Here is a 21,141-nt window from a genome sequence, read left to right as displayed (position 1 = left end):
GGTTCGAGGTGAAAAGATAATGCAACAGGATGATACACTACTTAATTAGGGCTGGTCATTAACAGTATAACTCACATTACTAACGAGATGCATAAATTTGTCAGGTCTGATAATAGAGAGAATACGGGTCAAGTGTAGCAAGAAAGGTCCAATGATGGGAGGTCAGGATTAGAGTACCAATAATACGGATCAACTAATTTCCCTGTTAAATGGTCATATTTCTGAATGCATCATTAGTTGCTTATTATGATGAGTGATGTTATAAGCAGGACGATAACATTCAGCTGTCAACATGTATGTCTTGTCTTTTCATAAAACATTAAAACATCATTAAATGGAAAAACATACACATCTAATGGGAGTTTTAGACTTAAGTGAAACTGTCCTAAAGTATTTAGTCACATTTGATGCAATAAATGCATATTGGACTTGAAACTAATTTATTCAAAAAGTTATAAAGACTAAATAGACTAAATTAGAATATTAAACTAGACTTAGACTATAATTAGAAATTAGATAAAAAGCATGTAAAACTGTAAGTAGCATCAGCAACCATTTCCCCCTTTTAATATTCAAGTATAAGACATCTCGCTTTGTCCTCTGTTTATAATTCTTGGTTATTATTCCTGATGAGTAAAGTCCACCTACTGATGCTCATGTCCAACTTTTTTTTTTTTTTTTGTCAGCTCTATTGTGACAACCAGAGAAGGTAAATAAAGCCATAGAGCAACAGAATAACTTGCTGTCAGTCACTAAAATCAACTTTGTTTAGATTTTCCCCTGCAGGTCCGTGTAGTATGGATGATGCAAGATGACAAGTCACTAAAACTGTCCAGTGAATGAGTTACCTGTCAGTCCACTGACTTCATGTTTTACTTTTTTTTTTTTTTTACTGTGGCCTCCAAATGGACTAAAAACTAAAACAGTACAATATATAATTTCTTATCTTAGGTTGAAATTAAAGGAATTAAACTACAAGTGTGAAGTAATCCAAGTCAAAGATTTGATAGGAATGCAATGTACCAATGCTTATTTATTTATTAACTTTAAATGTATATGTGCAAGACTGTCCTCAAAAGAAAAACAACAGAGTCGACTGTTTCAGGAAATTCCCCAAAACAACATTGACAAAGTCCTCTAGCAGTCGTCTTAATTATGACTCTTGTTTGTCAGGAGCAAAGTAGGAAGTCGAGTGATGTTATTAAAGAGCCACAAAGTTGGATGAATAGATCAATAAAACATTTTACTTCCAACATGGGAGACAGCTGATTGTTTCCTGTTTCCTACCGTTAGTGAACATGGGTTTCTTTTAACCATGACAACGATAAATCCTTAACCTTAACCACATAGCTATTATTGTTACCAAGACAACAAAGGTCCTCTAACCTAATATAATATTTTTCTAACCATAATGAAGTACGTATTTTAACCCAACCATGATCTTTCCATAACCCTGTTCAAGTTGTGACAAATCAAACCTTAACCATAATGAATAAAACTAAACTAGATCCTAAAAATAAATCATAGATACATTTATCAAGAGTGATTTATAACAGGTTTGGAAGGCACAGGAAAATTATGCAGGACAACATCAGATCAGAAAACGCTAGAGGACAGTTACAACCTGTTTTATTTTGTATTTTAATTTGGAGGATTTGTTGATATATGTCCTTGAACTCTCAGATAACAGAACATATGGTTTTAACAAAAGATCCAATGATGTCATCATCCATGGTCCGTCTACAGTTGTTTACATTTCTGCTGGACTGTGTCCGTGTCCGCCTTTTGTATCAGCAGGCAGAGATGCTCGGTGTTTCTTGCAGTGACATCAGCTCGTAAGACATTTTAGCAAATCTAAACATCTGAAAGCCAACTGTTGAGTAAACCATCGAGTACAAATGCCTGGACGGTTAATTAAATTAATGTCATCTCCAGCTTAACCCTGTTCCACTGTTGTGCTGTCTGCAGGTCTGAAACATTAAAACATATGACAAGATAAGTGAGAAACAGTGAATATGTCATTACCTGATTCTAATATAAAAAGAACATGTGGGGTGACATATTTCTCTGAAAAGATATATTAATTGTTTTGGCTGATAAGGGGTGATATTCTTGGCAGGTCGTTTTTTAGTTTACAGCTTTGGCAGTGAGCTACAAAGTTAATATCAGACACTGCCTGCATGTCATGATGACAAGGCAAAGACAGGCAGTTTAACTTTAGTAAAATGCACGGCATGATTTTTTGCACCCCTCGTAGTGACATGAAGATTTTTATGATTGTGTTCCGCACTAACAAGGAACAGTAACATCCTCAGAGCTGGAAACAGATTACAGTATATCAACCGCCAGAGGTAAACACACCACTGCCATTTCAATCAAAATCCCAACTGCAGCCTCCATTTAGAGAATATATATGCTAGCAATATCGTTTCACCTTAGATATGGAAATATATGCTTCATAATCCATACGGGAATAAAAACGCTACTCAACATGCCATACAGCACACACGGGAACGGCATTAACATATCAACATTAACCTTTTTTAGAAAGTTTTTTTCCATACAAGTCTAGGACATTAACCTGCCCATCTAGCAGTGCAGATTGCTGTTTGTACGGATAAATTGAGGTGGTGATTTGGAATAGTCTGGGCTGTCCAGGCAATCCAGGCATTTCATATTTCACTCATATCTGTCAGTTATAGTACATCTCCCAGAGACATCTAGGAAATCAGCATGTGTATAAAGGTTCCTTGCTTGGTATTTTGTAGCCATGCAGAGGGAACAAACTGGCATCCAAGTTTTATCTTAATAAATAGATACTCCAAAAAAAAAAGACCAAATGTTTACTGCAGGCTGACAATCTGAATATCTAAAATCTTTAGAGTCTCTGTGAATTAGGGTTTGAATTTGCCTCTTCAAGCAGATTATTACTACTGTCTTTTGGGCTCTTGTCTTTTGTCGTTTACTGCTCTGCTAAATGTGTTTACTTATCCGTGGGGAGCACAATCAAGGGGAAATTGCATGTTTATGGCACAGATAACACAGACTGGCCACCAGCAGGAGACACTTTTGCTGTGGCCAATTTATCTCAGACGCAAACTGTCACCAAGTCTTTCAGTGCAAGTTTTCACTAGATTACAGTGTCTTCCTGGGTGCAAAGGTTTTAGCAAGGGGTGTATTTTGACTATAAAATTGTCTATACCTCTGACCAATATTGCTGAGGTCTTGAATAATGCCACAATATTCTGCAATGATGATTCAGCTGGTTTAACAGAGCAGTTGATCATGCCTCATAACAAGCTCACAGTATCCACAAAGAATAAGGCTTTTCCAATGAAAATAAGGAAGCGCACTCTATATTTATCAAAGTAACTCTCCAGTGAAGGCAAAAACCTAAATCTCTTCCATATACAAGGGAAGGACCTCAAACAGTGCCTCTTTTGCTCCGTTTCTCACTCCTTTGTCCACAAACCCCAGCACAAGTACTGTCTAATGAGATGCTAATCCTGGCATCTTACGCTGGTGTTTGGAAGGGTGAGGGTTTTATTTATTCAGTGGCTACTCTGTATACAGGCGATGTCTGGTGAGATCAGGCCATAGTCTTGCATAACCTGCATCAGAGAGAGGCACAGTTAAAGGTGACCTCTTCCGAGAATCATCATAAGCCTCGTAAGGATCTGTTGTGATTTATTTACCACATCATAACTGAATTCTAAGAGTGGTAAGTTCAATTATTCAGAGGCGTACAAATGAAAACCGGCTTTGGTGTGGTCATATTCAAAAGGATATTTGAAGAATAAAATTCATGTTGACATTTTGGTCTTATTGTTATGCTGGTATAAAAGTCATTCTTATATTCATATCTGCAATGTACTGGTTTGATTTGTAGGTTTCTTTTAAGATTATTTCTCTAAGCAGGTATATGTAAAGCTATAGGGGCGAGCAGCTGACTTTCTCGCAAGCTGAGTCAGACAGCAAGGAAATGAAGCAAATAATGGCTTGATTTGGAACACTTGAGCATCATACGGCAGGTGGAAACAAGGGGGGAGGCTCTAATTCTGCTCGAGAGCCAGCTGGTCCTAAGGCAGGGCTGCAGCCAATCCCAGTGACCGCTCTGTTTCCCACTGAGCTTTGTCAGGCGAAGGAACTGTGCCAAGAGGTGTGGCAACTCCCTTCAACTCACCTTTCTCTGGGCTTTACAAGGCTACACTCCGGTGTATAATCGTAACATAATCACGGCCACTACATCCATTGATCTGTTCACAGTACACTTCCACTAGAGCGGCCAAATGGTATCCTTAGGCGAAGCTCTTGCCAGGAGAGATATGATGACACCAATTAGATAACACTGATAGTCAAATACACAATGGATTTATGTGGCATGGGCCAAAGTCTCAGGATTATTTGGTTTACGGTAAAGCTTTGTAATTTATCTAGTTGTCACATTGTCCCAGAAGTCCCTCAATGTCATGCTAATTAATTATTTATCATTACCTAAACACACTAATTAATTGACAGTTTAAGGGCATGCTTTTATGGAAGACATATTCAAATCTGTCTCTGGGGATCACTTTCATCGTAGTATACATACCAATTATTTATTAATATCCTGCTAATTCTTTTTAGAGTAGACATAGTGAAGGTCACATAAGAAAGAAAAAAAAAAAAGCATAGTGGTTCGTGAGTTGAGCTCATAGGACTTGGTTTTACAAGTCCTATGAGTTTTTTTCTTCTGTGACCTTCACTGAAGAAAAAATTCGTGAGTGAAGCTCACTGACATTTATCCCTTCCCGTGGACTTTCAAGATCTGTTTAGAAAGATGCCGTTACCCCCTTCCTTATTCTCAAAGTGAATGTCAAGGACACGCGTAAACAGCGATGCCATACCTCATTACTGGTCATATTTATTCTAAGGAGATGCCCTTATCACAGTGTTTATAATTAAATGGATGAGGCCAAAATTTTGAAAAGATCTGTCATCTTGTATCTCCAAGTTCTTTGTGGAGGGGTGTGGGGTGGGGGGACTTTAAGTGATGAGCTATTTGTCTTTCCCAGCCATGATTCGTGTTATATGCTTTTCATCTCACTGTAAGATCAGACAATCACATTTTGAGAGGGTCTAATTATAGCAGCCTCCCATGAGTTGGCATTAAACTACAGAAGTATGCAGACATCTGGTATTTAAATAATTGGCACACTTAGAAAGGGTCCATGGCATTTTACAGATGTTCATGTGCACTGTTTAAAATGTTTCAAGACATCCATTAGCTGGTTCTGACATGACACCCAAAGTGCAAGAAACTGTAGCAGGGTATTCATATTCCTAACTTCAAATGCTGTGTCATAGTGTTAAGGGCACCTCAAATGCCACATCTGTGTCTTGAATCATAGCTTAATCCTCAAAAAGACTGAAAAAAAAGACATAACTCACATGTTATTTATAAAATAAAGTGGTTAAGAAAAATAAGATGATGTGTGCAACATATTTGCAGGGAGTATTGGGTAAAGGAGTTATGTTTCATGCTACAATGTGCAGACTTTGGTCTACTGCTTTAAAGTGCCATATTATGCTTTTTGTGATTCTCTGTTATTTTTATACTGTTATGATGCCACATGTCTATCAAAACCTGAGGTTAACATATGTAACAATACTCCCTGCAAGTCAAAAGACCAGGCTTCAACCTGCTCTGATACTTCATTTGCAATGTTACCTCTACGTCCCCATTGAACTGACATCAGGGTTCACGCATGCCCACGAACAGCCGTCTGTCCCACAGCCTTTGTTGCTAAGGTTGTTGCTTAGGTTATTTTATGGGCTGTTCGCATTGTTGACTTCTATATTTTGGATTGGATTCGGGCTCCAACATGTATGGATGTATTTGAGAAGTTTCCAATTTGTGTAAAGAAGAAGAAAAAGCAGCGAAATCCTACTTCTACTGTTTGTTTACGTGGCCTCCTGACCTGCCAGAAACAGTCTTAAAGAGACAGGAGCTAAAACAGCCTGTTTCAGACAGAGGCTGAACTGAGGGCTGCATAAAGGGCCAGTATAAGATAAGTAAGGAGTTTTTTAAACTGTAAATCATGCGAAAATATACTAGTAGAACCCCAAAATATGGAAATGTGCATGATACCTCCCCTTTAACATTCATAACATCATCTGTTAGCTTTACATTGATGTTCACTTCCAACACTGGCTGCTATAAGTGCATAGTTAAGATTTAGCCATGTACACCACAGTAATCATCACAGCATCGTACAACCAGCAAATTATGTTATATAGACAGATAAAAAAAAGTAACTGGAGATGAAACTTGCCATAATCAACACCACAGCTCCCTGAAATAGTTAAAAAGGTTGGTATATGTCCACAATGCTTTGTCCCTCCGTGTCTCATAAATAAAAGTATTTTATATGGTCTAAGTAAAATCTAGGACAGTGGGCTATTAATGGCCAGGGACTCCTCTCCTGGGGCAACAGTGTTAATCGGAGCAATAGGTCTCCTTCCTGTTGGATCAATGTCAGCACAAATTTCAGATTGCTTTCCTGATGCGCGCCAAGTTATCTGTGATTCAACTTTAATAGGTTATTGAACGGAGCCAGCATTTAGGGAGCAGGACCGTATTTCACATTATTGACAATCAAATGCACACAACTTTCTCATTAGCATGCATTAGTAAAACACAGAATTAATCTTGACAACACCATTGGGAAACATGACTACAGTTACACGCTTGTTTAAACAAACACGCCTTACAGTGGCTTGGTGATCACGTGAGCAGGGGACATGAGATATGTAGGTAAATACAGAATGACAGACAATACACTAGAAAAAAAACTAGTGTGCTAACTAAAGGAGAAGCATAAATTAAGAAAAATTGGGGGATAAACAGAGATGACAGTGTGTTTTCTAAATATAAATTAAACATTGTCTTATGTATAATGATAAAGCACAATATCATTGTTAATGTTACAAGACCTCAGAGCATCATAGCTTCCCTAACTGTCTTTTTGGAAAAAATCATGGTTTTCAGCATGAATGCCACTTCAAAGATTTGTAATGCATAAATCTAGTATCTCTACCATGCAGGGAAAAAAGGATATTTCCCATTTATTTGACCAACAAATTGGTACCAAAGCAACAGAATACCATATAATGGTAAATGGTCTCTTTTCATATTCTTTACACTGAAACAGTCACATAGAGATATGCAGTAACAGATATGAAAAATGCTACGGCCAAATGATATTAGAAATCAAGATGCTTTAAGCAACCTCATTGCACTATAATGCATCGCCTCGGACACTTCCTAACCAAATGCAGTGCATGGATGACAAAATGAGTGGTGGCAATTCAAACTCGGTGTGCTAAATCAGATGACATTTTGCTGCACCTGAAGGTCAAGTGTTTTGTCAACATGGACAGAACCTGACGGCAAAGCTGCCAACAGCAGCTGAAAGATTTACCGTCCACATGTTACTCAAACAAGATGTGAACATTGTGCATGGGAAGAAAGGAAAAAACTGGCTAATGGAAGGTTATTGTATGTTAATCTGAAAAAGGTGGATTTACACTGATATGTCCATATGTCTGGAGAATGTAATGCGCTGTATTTCAGGCCTGTGTCTCTTTGTAAAGTGTGAAACAAGAAAGCAAAGCAAATTTGTTATTATAAAAACAGGCAGACAGTAGAGAGAAAAGGGGGAAAGACAAAGGAGAAAGAGATGCAACAACAATCTCGAGATGGGTGTGCTGAACCCACCAATGCTGAATGGTTAATCGTTTTTATATCAAATTTGAATAAGACTTTTTATATTTCAAGTGTTGTAGTGAGTGAAAATTTAAGCAGGTGACATTGACTTCCTGGCTATGATGATGGCTGCTGTTGGAAAATTTACTCAGCTGTAACTAATTAATGTTAATTCTGTGAGTTGGCAAAACAACAAAAAAGACAAATCTTGGCTGGTTAAAATGGTCTGTATGCTGATGTCTGTAGTATTTACACATGGCCGTAGATGGTTTTGTTGAAGATACTCAACTCTGTGAAAGACCAACAGAGTGGTGAGTCTTCTTCTACATAAATGAAATAGGTGACCGCCTCTTGTCAATGTTAGATGAGTAGTTAGCAGCTAGCTCGAGCTGTCAGAAGCTCCGAGTCAAAAATTTAAGGACATCATGTCATCACATTGAAAGTTTTTAGTCAGGACCTTGAGGGTTCAGAGTTGTTGTCCAGCTTGTCCTGTCAGTCTTTAAAGCTAACGCTAATGTTAGCTCAAGCAGTTACAGTGCAGAGCTCTCAACACTGCGTTGTTAGCATTTATCAAAACATTGTTGGATGTGACTTACCAGCAGTTTGTCATATTCATAAGTGGACAACTATGCTGCTGTTAATGTAAATGTCAAGTATATTTCAATATTACTCAGTAATGTTAAGTTTACCATAAATGTGGGATTAACTGGTATTTTTTTCTACAGAATACTAGTCAAGTTTATTTAGAAGTTAACTTTTCTCTGACTGACTACCTTGTTTTATCTTAATGTTTCCATGTTGAAATGTGTCTTGTTTAATACTATGCGGACCACAAATACAGATCTGTAGTTTAGTTTATAGAAAATAATGGCAATTTTAATAGAAATTAAAAAATTGGTCAGAAAAATCGCTGTTAGATTTTTCTTCAAATCATTCAGTCCTAGTAGGAACAGCAGCAAATTTAACATCCAAGATTTTGTTGGTTATTGTGTCTACAGTGGCTTAAACTGATACCAAGCTTTATTTGCAGCAGTACATCTGCTCTTAAACAGCAAAGGCAAAAATTCTAATACGACAATTTTAATCCGCTGATCGCTCGTAGCTCTACAAAGCAGTATAAAGATATAACCAAGGTCCCAAATGGCCTCAATGATGGCCAGTAGGAGCTACCGACATTAGCAAGGCATTAGCTTGAATTATTAAGCTTTCTCTATCATAATGTATTGCTCCATAAGCTTTGTGTGCATTATTAAGCAATATAAAAGGTCAGTGATTTTCAGTCAGTAACATTACACAGGAACAAAAATGCATTTTGTACATTTGCTGCCGACCCAACCTTAAAGCTATCTGACAAATCATTGCATGCAGCTCCCAAGAGGAAGCTACAAGGTATGCCAAACATCATCATACAGGCAGGTCAGTTCAGAGGTGGTTTACACCTCAAAGTCATCCAGCACACATATAGATTCAGACAAAATATCACACCTGTCATGACACCTCAATGTTTTGTGCAAGTAGTAGTGCAGTTCAAACCTTGTTTGCATTAAATATAGCCAACAGTATATAAGGGAGGTTTCCTGCAGTACACAGGGCATCAATTGTTGTACTCTGTTGTTTTAATGATAATTTGTGTGCTGTACAATGTATGGGGCTAGTTGTGTGTTTTAAGTGTTTTACTTGTACAAATATTGTTTGTTTCTGTTTGTATCCCTTAAAGTGATGCTTTTATGTTTGAGGACTCTTGGAAGAATAGCCCAGTTGGACTAAAAGAGATCCTAATAAAAAATCAGATCAAATCAAATCAAATCAAATCAAATCAGATCAGATCAGATCAGATCAGATCAAATCAAATCAAACAGAGAAGGACAAAGAGACAGAAAAAGGATGTTAAAAAGCATCTTTATGAAATGTGTGTGGCAACAAACTAGAAAAACCAGAAAAGGGGGACAGCCAAGTGTGTGACATTAGACATAATTCAGAATAAGGGCCAAGTGTCCAGCCAAGCGGACAGACGAGGGCCTCATGTTCAGACTATGCCAGGGGTAAATACTCACCATGACATTTGAGCTGTTTCATCAGCTGAGTTGTAGCTGACTGACATTTTCATCCGAGTCACACTGGCTGTGATTTGTACATTTCAAACCTACTGGAAATATAAAACACACGGGGGGGGTGAAAACTAACAATCGATTGTAAGAGGCAACTATGGCCTTAGAAATTCAATTACTAGCTTTTATTAGGGCCTGAGCACAAAAGTGCCAGGGCCAAATGGTCCCTGGCACTAACCTATTTTTGAAGAGATTATTATAATTATTATTCTAGTATGTCATTGCATTTTTGAGGGCCTTGGGATGCTCAAAAACTCACAAAAGTTGGCACACATGTAAGAACTGGCAACAATTGCAAAGTTTTGTGGTGATTGGGCTTGGGTGTGGCCAGCGGGCTCCATAGCGACCTCAAACGCAGGGCCATGTTGGGATAAAGTTGCTTGGATGTTCATGAAATTCAGTGGGATCATTGCTCTCATCATTCTGGTTATAATACATTTTTAAGTTTTTAATACATTTTTTCACCCGATAGGAAGTCAGCCACCTAAAGACCTTTGCGATGCTAAATTGCGAAGCTTTTGAGTTTTCATGAACCACCCTTCATGTCAATATTGAGTCATAGTCATAGCGCCACCCACTGACAACAGGAAGTCAGCCGTATGTGACAAACATCATCCAACTTACATGAAATGTACACGTTGTGGTCTACACATGATATACAACAACATGATATATAATTAGGGGGTGTTGTCTAGTGCCACATAGTGGACACAGGAAGTGATAGTTATCTCCTACATGCAATGTCCAATATTCATGAAAATGCATATCCATGTCAGTTGCCCTCTGGAAAATGTATTGCTGCACTTATAGTATGTAGTATTGCCTACAAGCAACAGGAAGTGAAGCCCAAATGTCACATAGTTCATTAAATGTATGCACAATTTCCAATATGTCATCTCGAGCACCACGTACTACACATAGGAAATAACATTTTACGCATTCACACAGTGACAGCTAATCCTGAAAATAATCCCTCCGACGCGCAAGGTGCGAAGACCTGTTCAACACTGCTTGCAGCTTTAATTTAGAAATGTATTTTTACTTAACTTTCACCTCAATTTGGAAGTAACAAAAAAAACAGCACAACACTGGGCATCATAAATGTTTGGTCAAGCTTGGCTCAGTACTCCTTTTGAAGGACACTGTTTCAAATAATCGGGAATGCCTCCCTGATTTAACAAAATCATCAAAGCTGCTTCTCTCCTTTTTGTATTCTGCAGTCTGCTCAGACCACAGCAGCTTTACTGAAGAATAAAGCTACACTGTTGGCTGTTCTCTTCCTTGTGGTATTATCACCTCTCCCCTCATCATCTTTTTTTTAAATTATTATTTATTTTTAGCATGTTTTACCTTTTATTGGATAGAGGGTAGTGAAGTGGCAGACAAAAAACAAGGGGAGAAAGATGGGTAAGATGGGCAACAAGGGTCACTGACTGTAGTCAAACCAGGCACATTGTGGTTACGTGGCATGCACAGTAACCATTCGGCTACCAGGGTGCTCCCTTAACATCTATTAATACATTTTTATTGAGTACATTTTGAAATCTTTGTCAGTTTTCTTTTTAGTCAAAGTATGCAAATAGCTGCCAAAAGACATTAAACACTAAAGTTTGTTACTTTCTAGTATGTGCTCAAAATGATCCCACACACTGCTCTTTCATTTGCAGCCTCTAATTTGGTGGCTCGAGTCTATGATCTAAAATGTGCACTCCCTCTGGGAGTAATATTAGCCCTAGCAGACTGTTACACATAAGATACACGCACTCACTACGTAGGAGATTACAGAACAGAGATGACAATAAAAGGATTTTTGTTTTGTATCAGTCCATTTATTCATCAAAATTCATCATAATTTTGAAAACCTTTAAGATTTATTTCATCAAACTGGCTTTTTTAAATTTTTGAATCTTTTAAATTTAAATCTTTCATTAACGAAACTGTTTCATTGCACTGAATTAAACTGCAAGGTGTCTCAATTTTTTTGTCCATCTCCTGCACGTGCTATCTCGCGCAAAGTAATTAAACCGTACGAGCACAGGGAATGAAGCAGCACGAACCCATTATGTGCTGGTGGCCTAAAAGCAAGCTTGGTTAATTTTTCAGAGGAATTTCCACTAATGTATTCAGAGACTGGGAAACATGACAAAATAAAATGTTCACATTGGCAGCTAAGAGGAAAAGTCTGCATTCAAAGTCTGTTTGGCCAAAGGCACAGTTATCTGCACTATGAATACTGTTCATTGTCGCTGTAAACTGTAAAATTTAAAAAAAAAAAAAGAAAGTTATTATTACTTATTATGAGGAATATGCAGGAATACTGCAATACTACATTAAAGCATAGGTTCACAATTTTTCAAGTCTGTCTTAAAATAATAATCAGGTGCCCAAATGAATGGGTTTTTCTTGCTCTTATCATTCCCTCTGTTCATACTGGCCATTAAAAATCCCTTTATGTGCTTTCAATGCAAGTGATGGGGGACAAAATCCGCAGCTCTCTTTCAGTGCAAAAATGCATTCAAAGGTTCATCTGAAATTAATATAAAGCTCTAGCAATTCGACTTAGTCAAATCAAGTGGATATCTTCCAAAGTTATAGTCTTTTTAGGACAAAATCCTTTTTAAGGACATTTTATAATAATAATAATAATAATGAAAAAAACTGTTGCTCTGGAAGATATCCACTTGATTTGTCCCCTTTAAGCTACATAAACTTTAGAATACAATTTTGCACAGCAGGACTGTGGATTTTGAAAGAACATTAACCAGACTTTATTTTTTTTAGGAAAATGCACACCTCACTCAAACAGAAATGGAAGTCTTACCTAAAATACACTGGTTAATGAGTCCTTTCAAAATATACCTTGGGGAATAATACCGGTAATGTGTGCAGTGCTGTTAGTCAGGTTGAGATGTATTTGTTTGATGGGGTCACTGAGGCAGAGTAGCTGCAAATGAAATCTTTCAAACCGGTTATATGGAGAGGCCCAACTTGAAAATGCCACAACAATTTATAAGCAGTGTTAATGTGGAAGACTTCTGCTATATGGAGACTAGAATTTGACTTAAACATGTCGTTCCCCCCCTGCAACCATTCAACATGTAGACACATGTTTTTTTCATTTCCAAGATCTACAAATTTAGTAATCTTAAAGTTTTTCTTTTTTAAATTTCTATTTAATCTGATCAGGCCTGAGGATACAATTAGCTCTTTTTAAATGATTATCTAGGTAGACGGAGCTTTTCTTACTTGCATTGAAGGGCACCAGTCAACTAAAACTTTTATTCTGACTTTTAGATTTGACTTTAAATTTTATTTCACTTTATCAAAACGCCCATCCCTCCCCATCCCCATCCCCGCTCGGTACAAGCTGTGAGTCATCTCATATTACTCGATAATTTCAGCGCCCTTTAGGGAGAAGGTAGACAGTGTATATTGATTAATTTGGGCTGGATATACGCTAAAAGAAACAGATATCTTGTTCTAAAGATCAAATTCTTCACCAACTCCAGCGGCATTAACAAATGAAGCTGAGACTGAGCCCAAAACACAGGCACAAGATAATTAGTCACACCAGGCTTGGAGTAGGAAGGGCAGGGAAGCAATCTGACTGAAGGATGTATTGATCCTCCAGAGAGGGAGGGGCACCTAGTCAGGAGTCATGATCAATCTTGCAAGCCAACTCTCTCAATCTGTGATGAAACCTGTGTGTGTTTGTATGGGGAAGCATTCCATCCACCAAACACTCTCAATACACATGTTCCTGTGTGTGTGTGTGTGCAGCTGCATTAACATTACCAACAGCTTGGTGTATGACTTGTCAGAAAGAGACAAATGTCTGTGTGAGTAAAAGACTCCCAGGGGTTAGAGGAGGGGGGGCGGGAGGGGAGGGGGGCGGCGGTTTAGCAGTACCACAACATCGGAAGCCTTTATCGCTGAGTTAAAAGCCATCCCCAAGCCGCAGATTCTCCTCATCAAACCGAGCGCTCCAAACCGTGGCACAGAGTGAGGTTTTAAAACCAGCTCAAGGAGTGATGGAAAAGGTAAATCTTCCCAAAAATAAACTGTTTGCATATTGGTGTTATCCAGTGGCTGGTCACAGGTGGGCTTCATCTGATTAGACAGTGGTGATGCATATCAGGAGGAGCAGCCGACCGATTGCGCTGCTATTCATCTTCCTCTGATACACTGGAGGAGGAGGAGGAGGAGGAGAAGAAGGTGGGAGTGCAGGGGGACTGAAGTGGGTTGCAAAGGCAGCAGTCCTCCCTTTAGCCTCAATTGTGGAGGAACGATTCGGGATCAGTGCTCTGTTATTTCTTTTGCATTTTGAAAGAGCAAAAACTCTATGGATAAAAAAAAAAAAAAGAAAGGACAATGTGTGTGTTTGTTTGTTTATGGCTTGCGGGGGGGGGTGTATTATGTTCGGCGCTGGCCTCCAGGGTTGGGTATGTGGATCAGATATCAGATAGCATGCTAAGCTGCAGGGACACCCACAGCAGTGGAACTGTAGACAGCTAATTGACAGGTTGTTGGAGACGAAGCCAGTCCAGATAGCCAGTCACTTTCACGCTCCCACACCACCAGGGGGAAGGCGGATGACTGGGTGAGATGTGTGTGTGTGTGTGTGTGTGTGTGTGCGCGCGCGTGTGTGTGTGTGTGAGTGGGTGTGTTGTTAAAGGGCGTGCAGATGTTGAAGTGGATGTCACTCACAGTCACTGCACATGTACACAGCACGCTTTCTCACATATGCGCACACACACATATATATATATATATATATATATATATACCAAGATTGAATGTCTGTGTATATATGAGTTTTCACAGGACTCACAGACAAGACCAAACATAAGGAATGTATTTCTAGCAGTAACAGGGACTATCACACTTACTGAACTTTCTACAGATCCATAAGCTTGAAAACCACATCTAACAGACCACATCAGGCCTAAGCTGGAGACTGACAAGCAGAGACTTTGCACCTTGTGCCAAATATCGAAAACACTGTATTTTAGCTTCTATACGTGGCTACGACACGGCAGAAAAATGGCCTATAAAACACATTACACAAAAGCAGTGAAGCCAAGGCAGTGTAACAGAGATGTTGTATATTTAGTGATTCATCTCTGTGTGATTAAACCTTTTTCTCCTTCAGTTGTAATCACTGACTTAAGTCTTGTACTGTAGGTTGCTGGTACAAACCGTGTAGGTAAAATTCACAACCACACAACAATGCTGCTTTATATGCAAAGTCTTCAAGCTATGCTGAACACATGACTCATTACTATCAAGACTTCAATTTGTTTTTCCTGTTTATGCTGTAAATTCCTTCGATCACAAAATCATTTTTTCCGATTAACCAAACAAGGGCAGCAGACTTATTGAGATCAACTGACAATAATGTCTCTTTTGTACCATTTATTCATGTATTGATTTACATTAATGTGGCCTAAAATCTCACTCCACTATGAAGGGTAGGACAGGGAGGGATGTGAGCATCATCTGTGGCTTATATTATCAAACATTCAATTATCTATAAAGCACACAATAGGGGCTTCAGTCAGAGTAATGACAGATTGCAGGCGGAGAGCTCTTTAGTGTTGTCCCCCTTAACCCAGGTTTTTATAGATCACCTCTCATGCCACCCTATAGCTGTTTAGTTATCTCCATGAATATATGCAGAAGGGATCTGTCCTTGCTGAGAGCAAAATCTGATAATGCAGCAGCAAACACAGCTGAGAGTCAGAGCAAACCAATACAGAGCTCTGTTTAAAAAAAGCCAAAGGGCTTGCTGCTCATCTCTGCGACAGCACCACACAATAGATGAACAATTATTCGGAGTTAGACTGGAAGAAAAATATTAATCTATTTATTCATGGCTTGTTGAATCAGCTTTATCTTCTGTGATTAATCCAAGTCAATAATGTAATCTTTAATTATAAAGAATGGCCTTATTACCTACGTCAAATAATCACGCCAGACCACAATGCTGGAAAGAGGAAAACAAATTCCTCTGCTACGTGATTATGTATTTTCCTGCTATAAATTAGAGGAACCAGATAATTTTTTCTGGTGGTGAGGCTTGTATTTCTATAACTCTTTCGAGCTGTGAATGCATAGAAGCAATTTAACGACTTTCTGTAATAACTAAATAACTTAAAATGAGAAGAGAAAATATTCACAGCCTGTATTTTTGTGATTTTTAATATTTTAAAGCGTACATTTGACGTAGCGTGGCTTGAAAACATTTACTATTAAAATCCATTAAGGAAAAAGCAAACCACAAAGATGGTCTTTTTACATAAGAGCTAAAATGTCAGAAAATATTGCAATTACATTTCATCATGCAATTTCCCCAAGAGCACCGCATCCATGTATTCATCTATTACCAAAACAAAACATCTGGAGCTCCAACAATGATCAATCGAAAGAAAACACATTACAAGGAGCCAATCCATGAAGTGGGGCCCCATGAGAAAGAGTAATGACCGACGTGTGAGGGAGACTTCTGTGTGTGTGTGTGTGTGTGTGTGTATGGTTTGTACATGCTTGCATGTGATTAATAGCACATCACCTGTAATAATGGCTTCCTTTTATTCTCAGGCTGGCTGTAACAAATGATGTGCGATTTGATGTAACAAAACACACACTCACGCAAACACGAGGAGTGAGCGCATGTGACCGAGTTTCATTACACTTTTACATTCTGCTTCCCTGCCTGCTCCCACAAATTCCCAGTCTTTCCTCCCTTCGCACTTCCACTCGTGTTCCCAGTCAGGACTCGGAGTAAGTGATTTGTCATGCGTGGCGGCAGCAAGTAGCCTGTAACAAATCTAACTGGCAGCCCTCGAAAAATGCAGATACACAAGATCACGTAGCCGACCGAGAGGAAAAAGCAGCTTAGGGAACTTTCAACAGGATCTTAATCTGTGATGAAGTTACCCAGTGTCCAAAGAGAGCTACAGGACGCTTCATCGACCGACGCAGGACAGACGTTTCCTGCATGTCAGAATTGTCTCCTAATTAATGTACTCAGGGAGGACTGAGTGTCAGAGTGTCAGAGGACATCGCCATCAAAATGTCCTAGAAGCACATTATAAACTTTTGTTGCTTCAGACTGAATTTCATCAAACTTTCTGGCAACCCCTGAGGAGTATGACATTTACTTTTGCCTGATAATACAACTGAGAAAATTTCATGGAGGCTGATCCGTGTCACAGGTAATTTTACGTCTCCATGTGAGTGAGTGGATACCTTAAAGACAAAAGAAAATAAATATCTCAGTACTCTGTTAGAGAAACCAAACCAGAGGCAATGTGATGTCATTATTCTTTTCGTGTAATTTGGCACATCAAAAGGTAATGTAGTGCCATCCTTGTGATAAGAAAGAAATCTTTAGGTCTCAGGAAGGTGAGCATATCAATGTTCAACATACCCTATTAAGGCTTGACACCCGCACTTTATCATCACTAAAGCAATTGCATATTCCTATTCCTGCAGGAGAGATGGGGAAATCCATCTCCTGCAAGGACAGTGTCTTTAATAAATAGTGCACAGAACACAGGCACAAACTCTCTCTCTCTTTCACCTGATCCCTCTCTCTTTCTCTCTGTCTCTGTCACACACACACACACACACACACACAGACACACACCATTTCCCCTTCTCTCATGGAAATTGTTTCATTCCTTTTAGTCAATCTGGCTAATGCAAAAATCATGTATGTCTGTCTTTAAATATTTAATCTTAACAGCAGCAAGATTGAAATACAACGTTGAAGAAGCATTACTCCTTCCCTCCTGAAAGGTACAAGAGCTCAGAGAGAGAAACAGAGAGAGAGAGAGAGAGAGAGGCAGCTGCTCTGCAATGTCAGGAAGAGAGAGGGGGAGCGACAGAGAGAGATGGAAAAGAGAGGAAGGAAGAGACTCGGCTATTTTCGATGACAATTTTGTTGCCGTGTACTCTCAGCTACTCGAGTTGGAGGCAGCATAAAAGCACAGTTTGCCTAGGAAAAGTATACAACCACATACGACAGCTTTCTGTTTTTCTTCTTCGGGAGCAGCCTTTGTTCTTTGACATAATAGATTTTGGTACAGGCTGAAAAACACTGCTGGAGAGAAACACTGTTGCTGCTTAGAACTTAGTGAGAAGAGATATAGCTCAATGACTGAGCCAAAGCCATGAATCTTGCATGCAGAAATGTATCGGAGGAACCACATGGCCTCTGGAGATGAATACAAGCACAAAGAGAATTCCTTTTGTCTTCAATTGTTCCTTTTTCCTTTCATGCTTATTGGTAGTTTTGCATAAACAAGAAGAGCCTCATAAAGTTACATACATATAGGTTTAGAAAAAAGGAAAACAATGTATTTTTCTGAGGTTGTTTTACATAAAAATGCTTTGATAAAGCCAAGAAATTATGATGAAGTAATGCAACATGATAAAAATGAAGCAAAGGATGAAGTTTGACAAACTTTTTCACTCACCACAGAGAAGTTCTCGGCTGAGCAGTTCTGCCCACTGAAATTGCAGCTCATGAGCATTTCTTCTAACTGATGTCCTGTCCTGTTGAAGATGTCCTGCATGTCAGGGGCAGGGTACATTAAATCAGTAGGTTTGTGTCCATCCCTGTTTTTGGGGGGCAGACCTGTCAAGTTAGCCAGGTGGTAGATGTCGGCATCGGTGAGTGCAGAGAAACGAAAGCGGTTGATGTTGCAGATGGTCACAGCAGGGAAAACCATCTCGGGGGTCGCCTCTTCATTCAGAGCTGTGACATGCGGGTGCTCCAGGTAAGAGATGGCACACTTAGCCGCTTGGTAAACAAACAGAGCCAGTGAAGTCAAAAAGGCAAGAGCCCAGAGAGTCTGCCGGATCCCCAGGCGACCAGAGACAAAGATGTGGTTAATCCCATGTAGGGAGCAGGAGTTAGCAAACCCGGCCAAGTCCTTGGCCGGAGGTGTGCAGCTCTCCTCGATCAGGCTCTCCTTGTCCCCATCCTGCTTGGTTTTCTGCTTCTCATCCTCCTCTGCAAATTTGATTTTGCAAACAAATTCGATAGGCATGGGGGCAGCCAGGTCTGCGTTTTGGTTTTGTTTTGATGGCAGCTATCAGCCCCGGATCACTTCCCTCTTACTTCCTTGGCTTTTGTCCTCTTGAGCAAGAAACAACTCCAGAAAGAAGAGAAAAAGACAGGAGAGTTTGTTGCTGCTGCTGCCGTTGCTGCCTGTGCTGTGACTGATAGTGCCGCTGCTGCTTCTACCGCCACGGCTCCTTGTGACTAGAGCGCTGCTGATGTGCTGCTACTGCTCTGAACGCTTGTCTCACTACTTGATCAGCTCACACAGTCTCGCTTATCAGCAGTAATACAGCTGTCAAAAAAAAAAGCACCCTTGCACACTGCCTCAGACCCACAGATGAAAATGCAGCATTTTGAGCCGAGCTAAAATAAGCACAGGGTACTTAATAATTCATGAGAAGGTAACATTGTGATTATTTCCTCCTCACTGGCGCGAGTCGCAACTTCCCCTGGTCATCCCCGCTTTCCCGCAGAGAGCCCCCCTTCTGCTTAATCCACTTGTTTGGATGGCTTTTCCTCTTCTTGACCGGAATAAAGTTGGTGTCAAAGGTTGTTCTGCCAAACATCCGTTGATTGATGTGAATCGCAGGGGTCACCGCTTTTTAATGCCACCCCCCAATCAGGTCTCCAGAGAATGCCTAATTGAAACAATAATGAGGAGTGTGAGAAGTGGAATTGAGCACGAGGCAACTCCTGGCAATCAATCTTGTCTTTACAACAAAAAAGTAAAAGACTATTGATCGAGCGAACGTGTCTGTCAGAGATTAAGAGAGGCAGTGCAACAGTGTTTTCTTATCAGGACCTAATGGTTGCATCACAAGACTCCTGCACGGATTTGAATTAGTGAATGCCTCCTGATCTGGACCCTGATGCTGCTAAAGATGTTGAAATAAAGTATTGATTCGGATTCGTCCCCATCCTTTACAGTGTGTGTCTTAGTGCTGTTAATGGCCCTTTTCCAAGTTGCCAAACAAAATTATGCAAATGCAAGGCAGAAAAGTGAGCGCCCTAATTCATGTTATTCCCCTTTAAATGGAATTAGTCATGCAGGTCACATCACAAGGGGCTGGGACCTCTAGAGAAAAGGCATATTTAAAAGTGAATTCAACCGCTCTAAACACAAGTGCCAAGTCAAGTCAGAGAGAGCATTAGAAATGCGTGATTACTCAAAACTGCAGAACAAATTAAGGGTACAAAAGAAAATCTGTACAATTTGCTTCTTCTTACCCTTCCAAATATGTCTCTTGATGATGTTGATGACCTGTGAAACATCATCATTTTTGCTGTAACAAAAACACTAAATACTAAGCATGATCAGCATAGCAGTGAAAATTGTATAATTTGGCTCTTTGGCTGCTTAAAAAAAAAACAAAATCTCATTTAGGGACAATACAATGCTAAGACAAATATCACTCAACATTTCCTTTTTCCCCTTTATGCTTTTTGTCATCACAGTCCCTCAGACATTTGCTTTTTATACTCTTACACTAATAATAGTAAGATTGTTTTTCATGGTGTATTCGTCTGCTTGACAAACAGAGATATCTAGGATATTGCTTTTACTTGATAGAAGTGAAGCGTCCATGATTTAGCTATGCTTCTGGCAGGCACTGGAGGTCTGCTAACCACAGAGTGTTTTATGTAGTCACTCCCAGAGGATGCCTGGCTTATTTACAGTCTCAGAGAGGGAATGAAAGCTCACAGTCCACGCCATGACTAAATACCAAATGTGAATAAAAAACACGCAGGCACATCTGGCACATGAAAACCATTCAAGGAGCGGATGGCATTATATTTGTTTGTCAGAGCCAATAACACTCCAACCCCGGCTCTGGTTTGTGTCCCAAAAATGAGATAGAATGGATTAAATGTCGCTGACCTTCAAGTTATTTCTGACACTGTGAATAACGTCTCATTTCGCAGGAACATTTACATATATTAACAGGGACTTTTGTGAGGCATCGTAATCACTTCTAACACAACTGTAAATTGTATGAATTACAACATAATATAATTTATGGATGCTATAATATGATTGATTTTGTCTTTTTCAAATATAAGGTTCAGCTATGAATGAAAATCAATGCTGAAAAAAAAAAATAGTTGGTTTAGTTGATTAGGTTTAAAATTGCTCTGTTTGGTCTATTTATTGAGGGATAAAATAAGAAAGTTGTGGAAGTGGAAGATGTGGATGGATGATGTGGTCCCTGAGA

General features: G+C 39.3%; 1 protein-coding gene across 1 annotated transcript in view; it reads right to left on the bottom strand.

Annotated features, from left to right (window-relative positions):
• Positions 1 to 19,152, bottom strand: part of asic4a (acid-sensing (proton-gated) ion channel family member 4a) — a 98,988-nt gene extending 79,836 nt beyond the window's left edge. The window contains exon 1 of the mRNA XM_067603216.1: positions 18,339 to 19,152. Coding sequence (XP_067459317.1) covers positions 18,339 to 18,914 — 576 coding nt within the window. The 5' untranslated portion in view covers positions 18,915 to 19,152. The remainder of the gene's footprint in view (positions 1 to 18,338) is intronic.
• Positions 19,153 to 21,141: the final 1,989 nt, after the last annotated feature.

The sequence above is a fragment of the Thunnus thynnus genome, chromosome 11 (genome assembly GCF_963924715.1).
Source record: "Thunnus thynnus chromosome 11, fThuThy2.1, whole genome shotgun sequence".
NCBI classification, from domain to species: Eukaryota; Metazoa; Chordata; class Actinopteri; order Scombriformes; family Scombridae; genus Thunnus; species Thunnus thynnus.
This window is presented reverse-complemented; position numbering and strand designations above follow the sequence as displayed.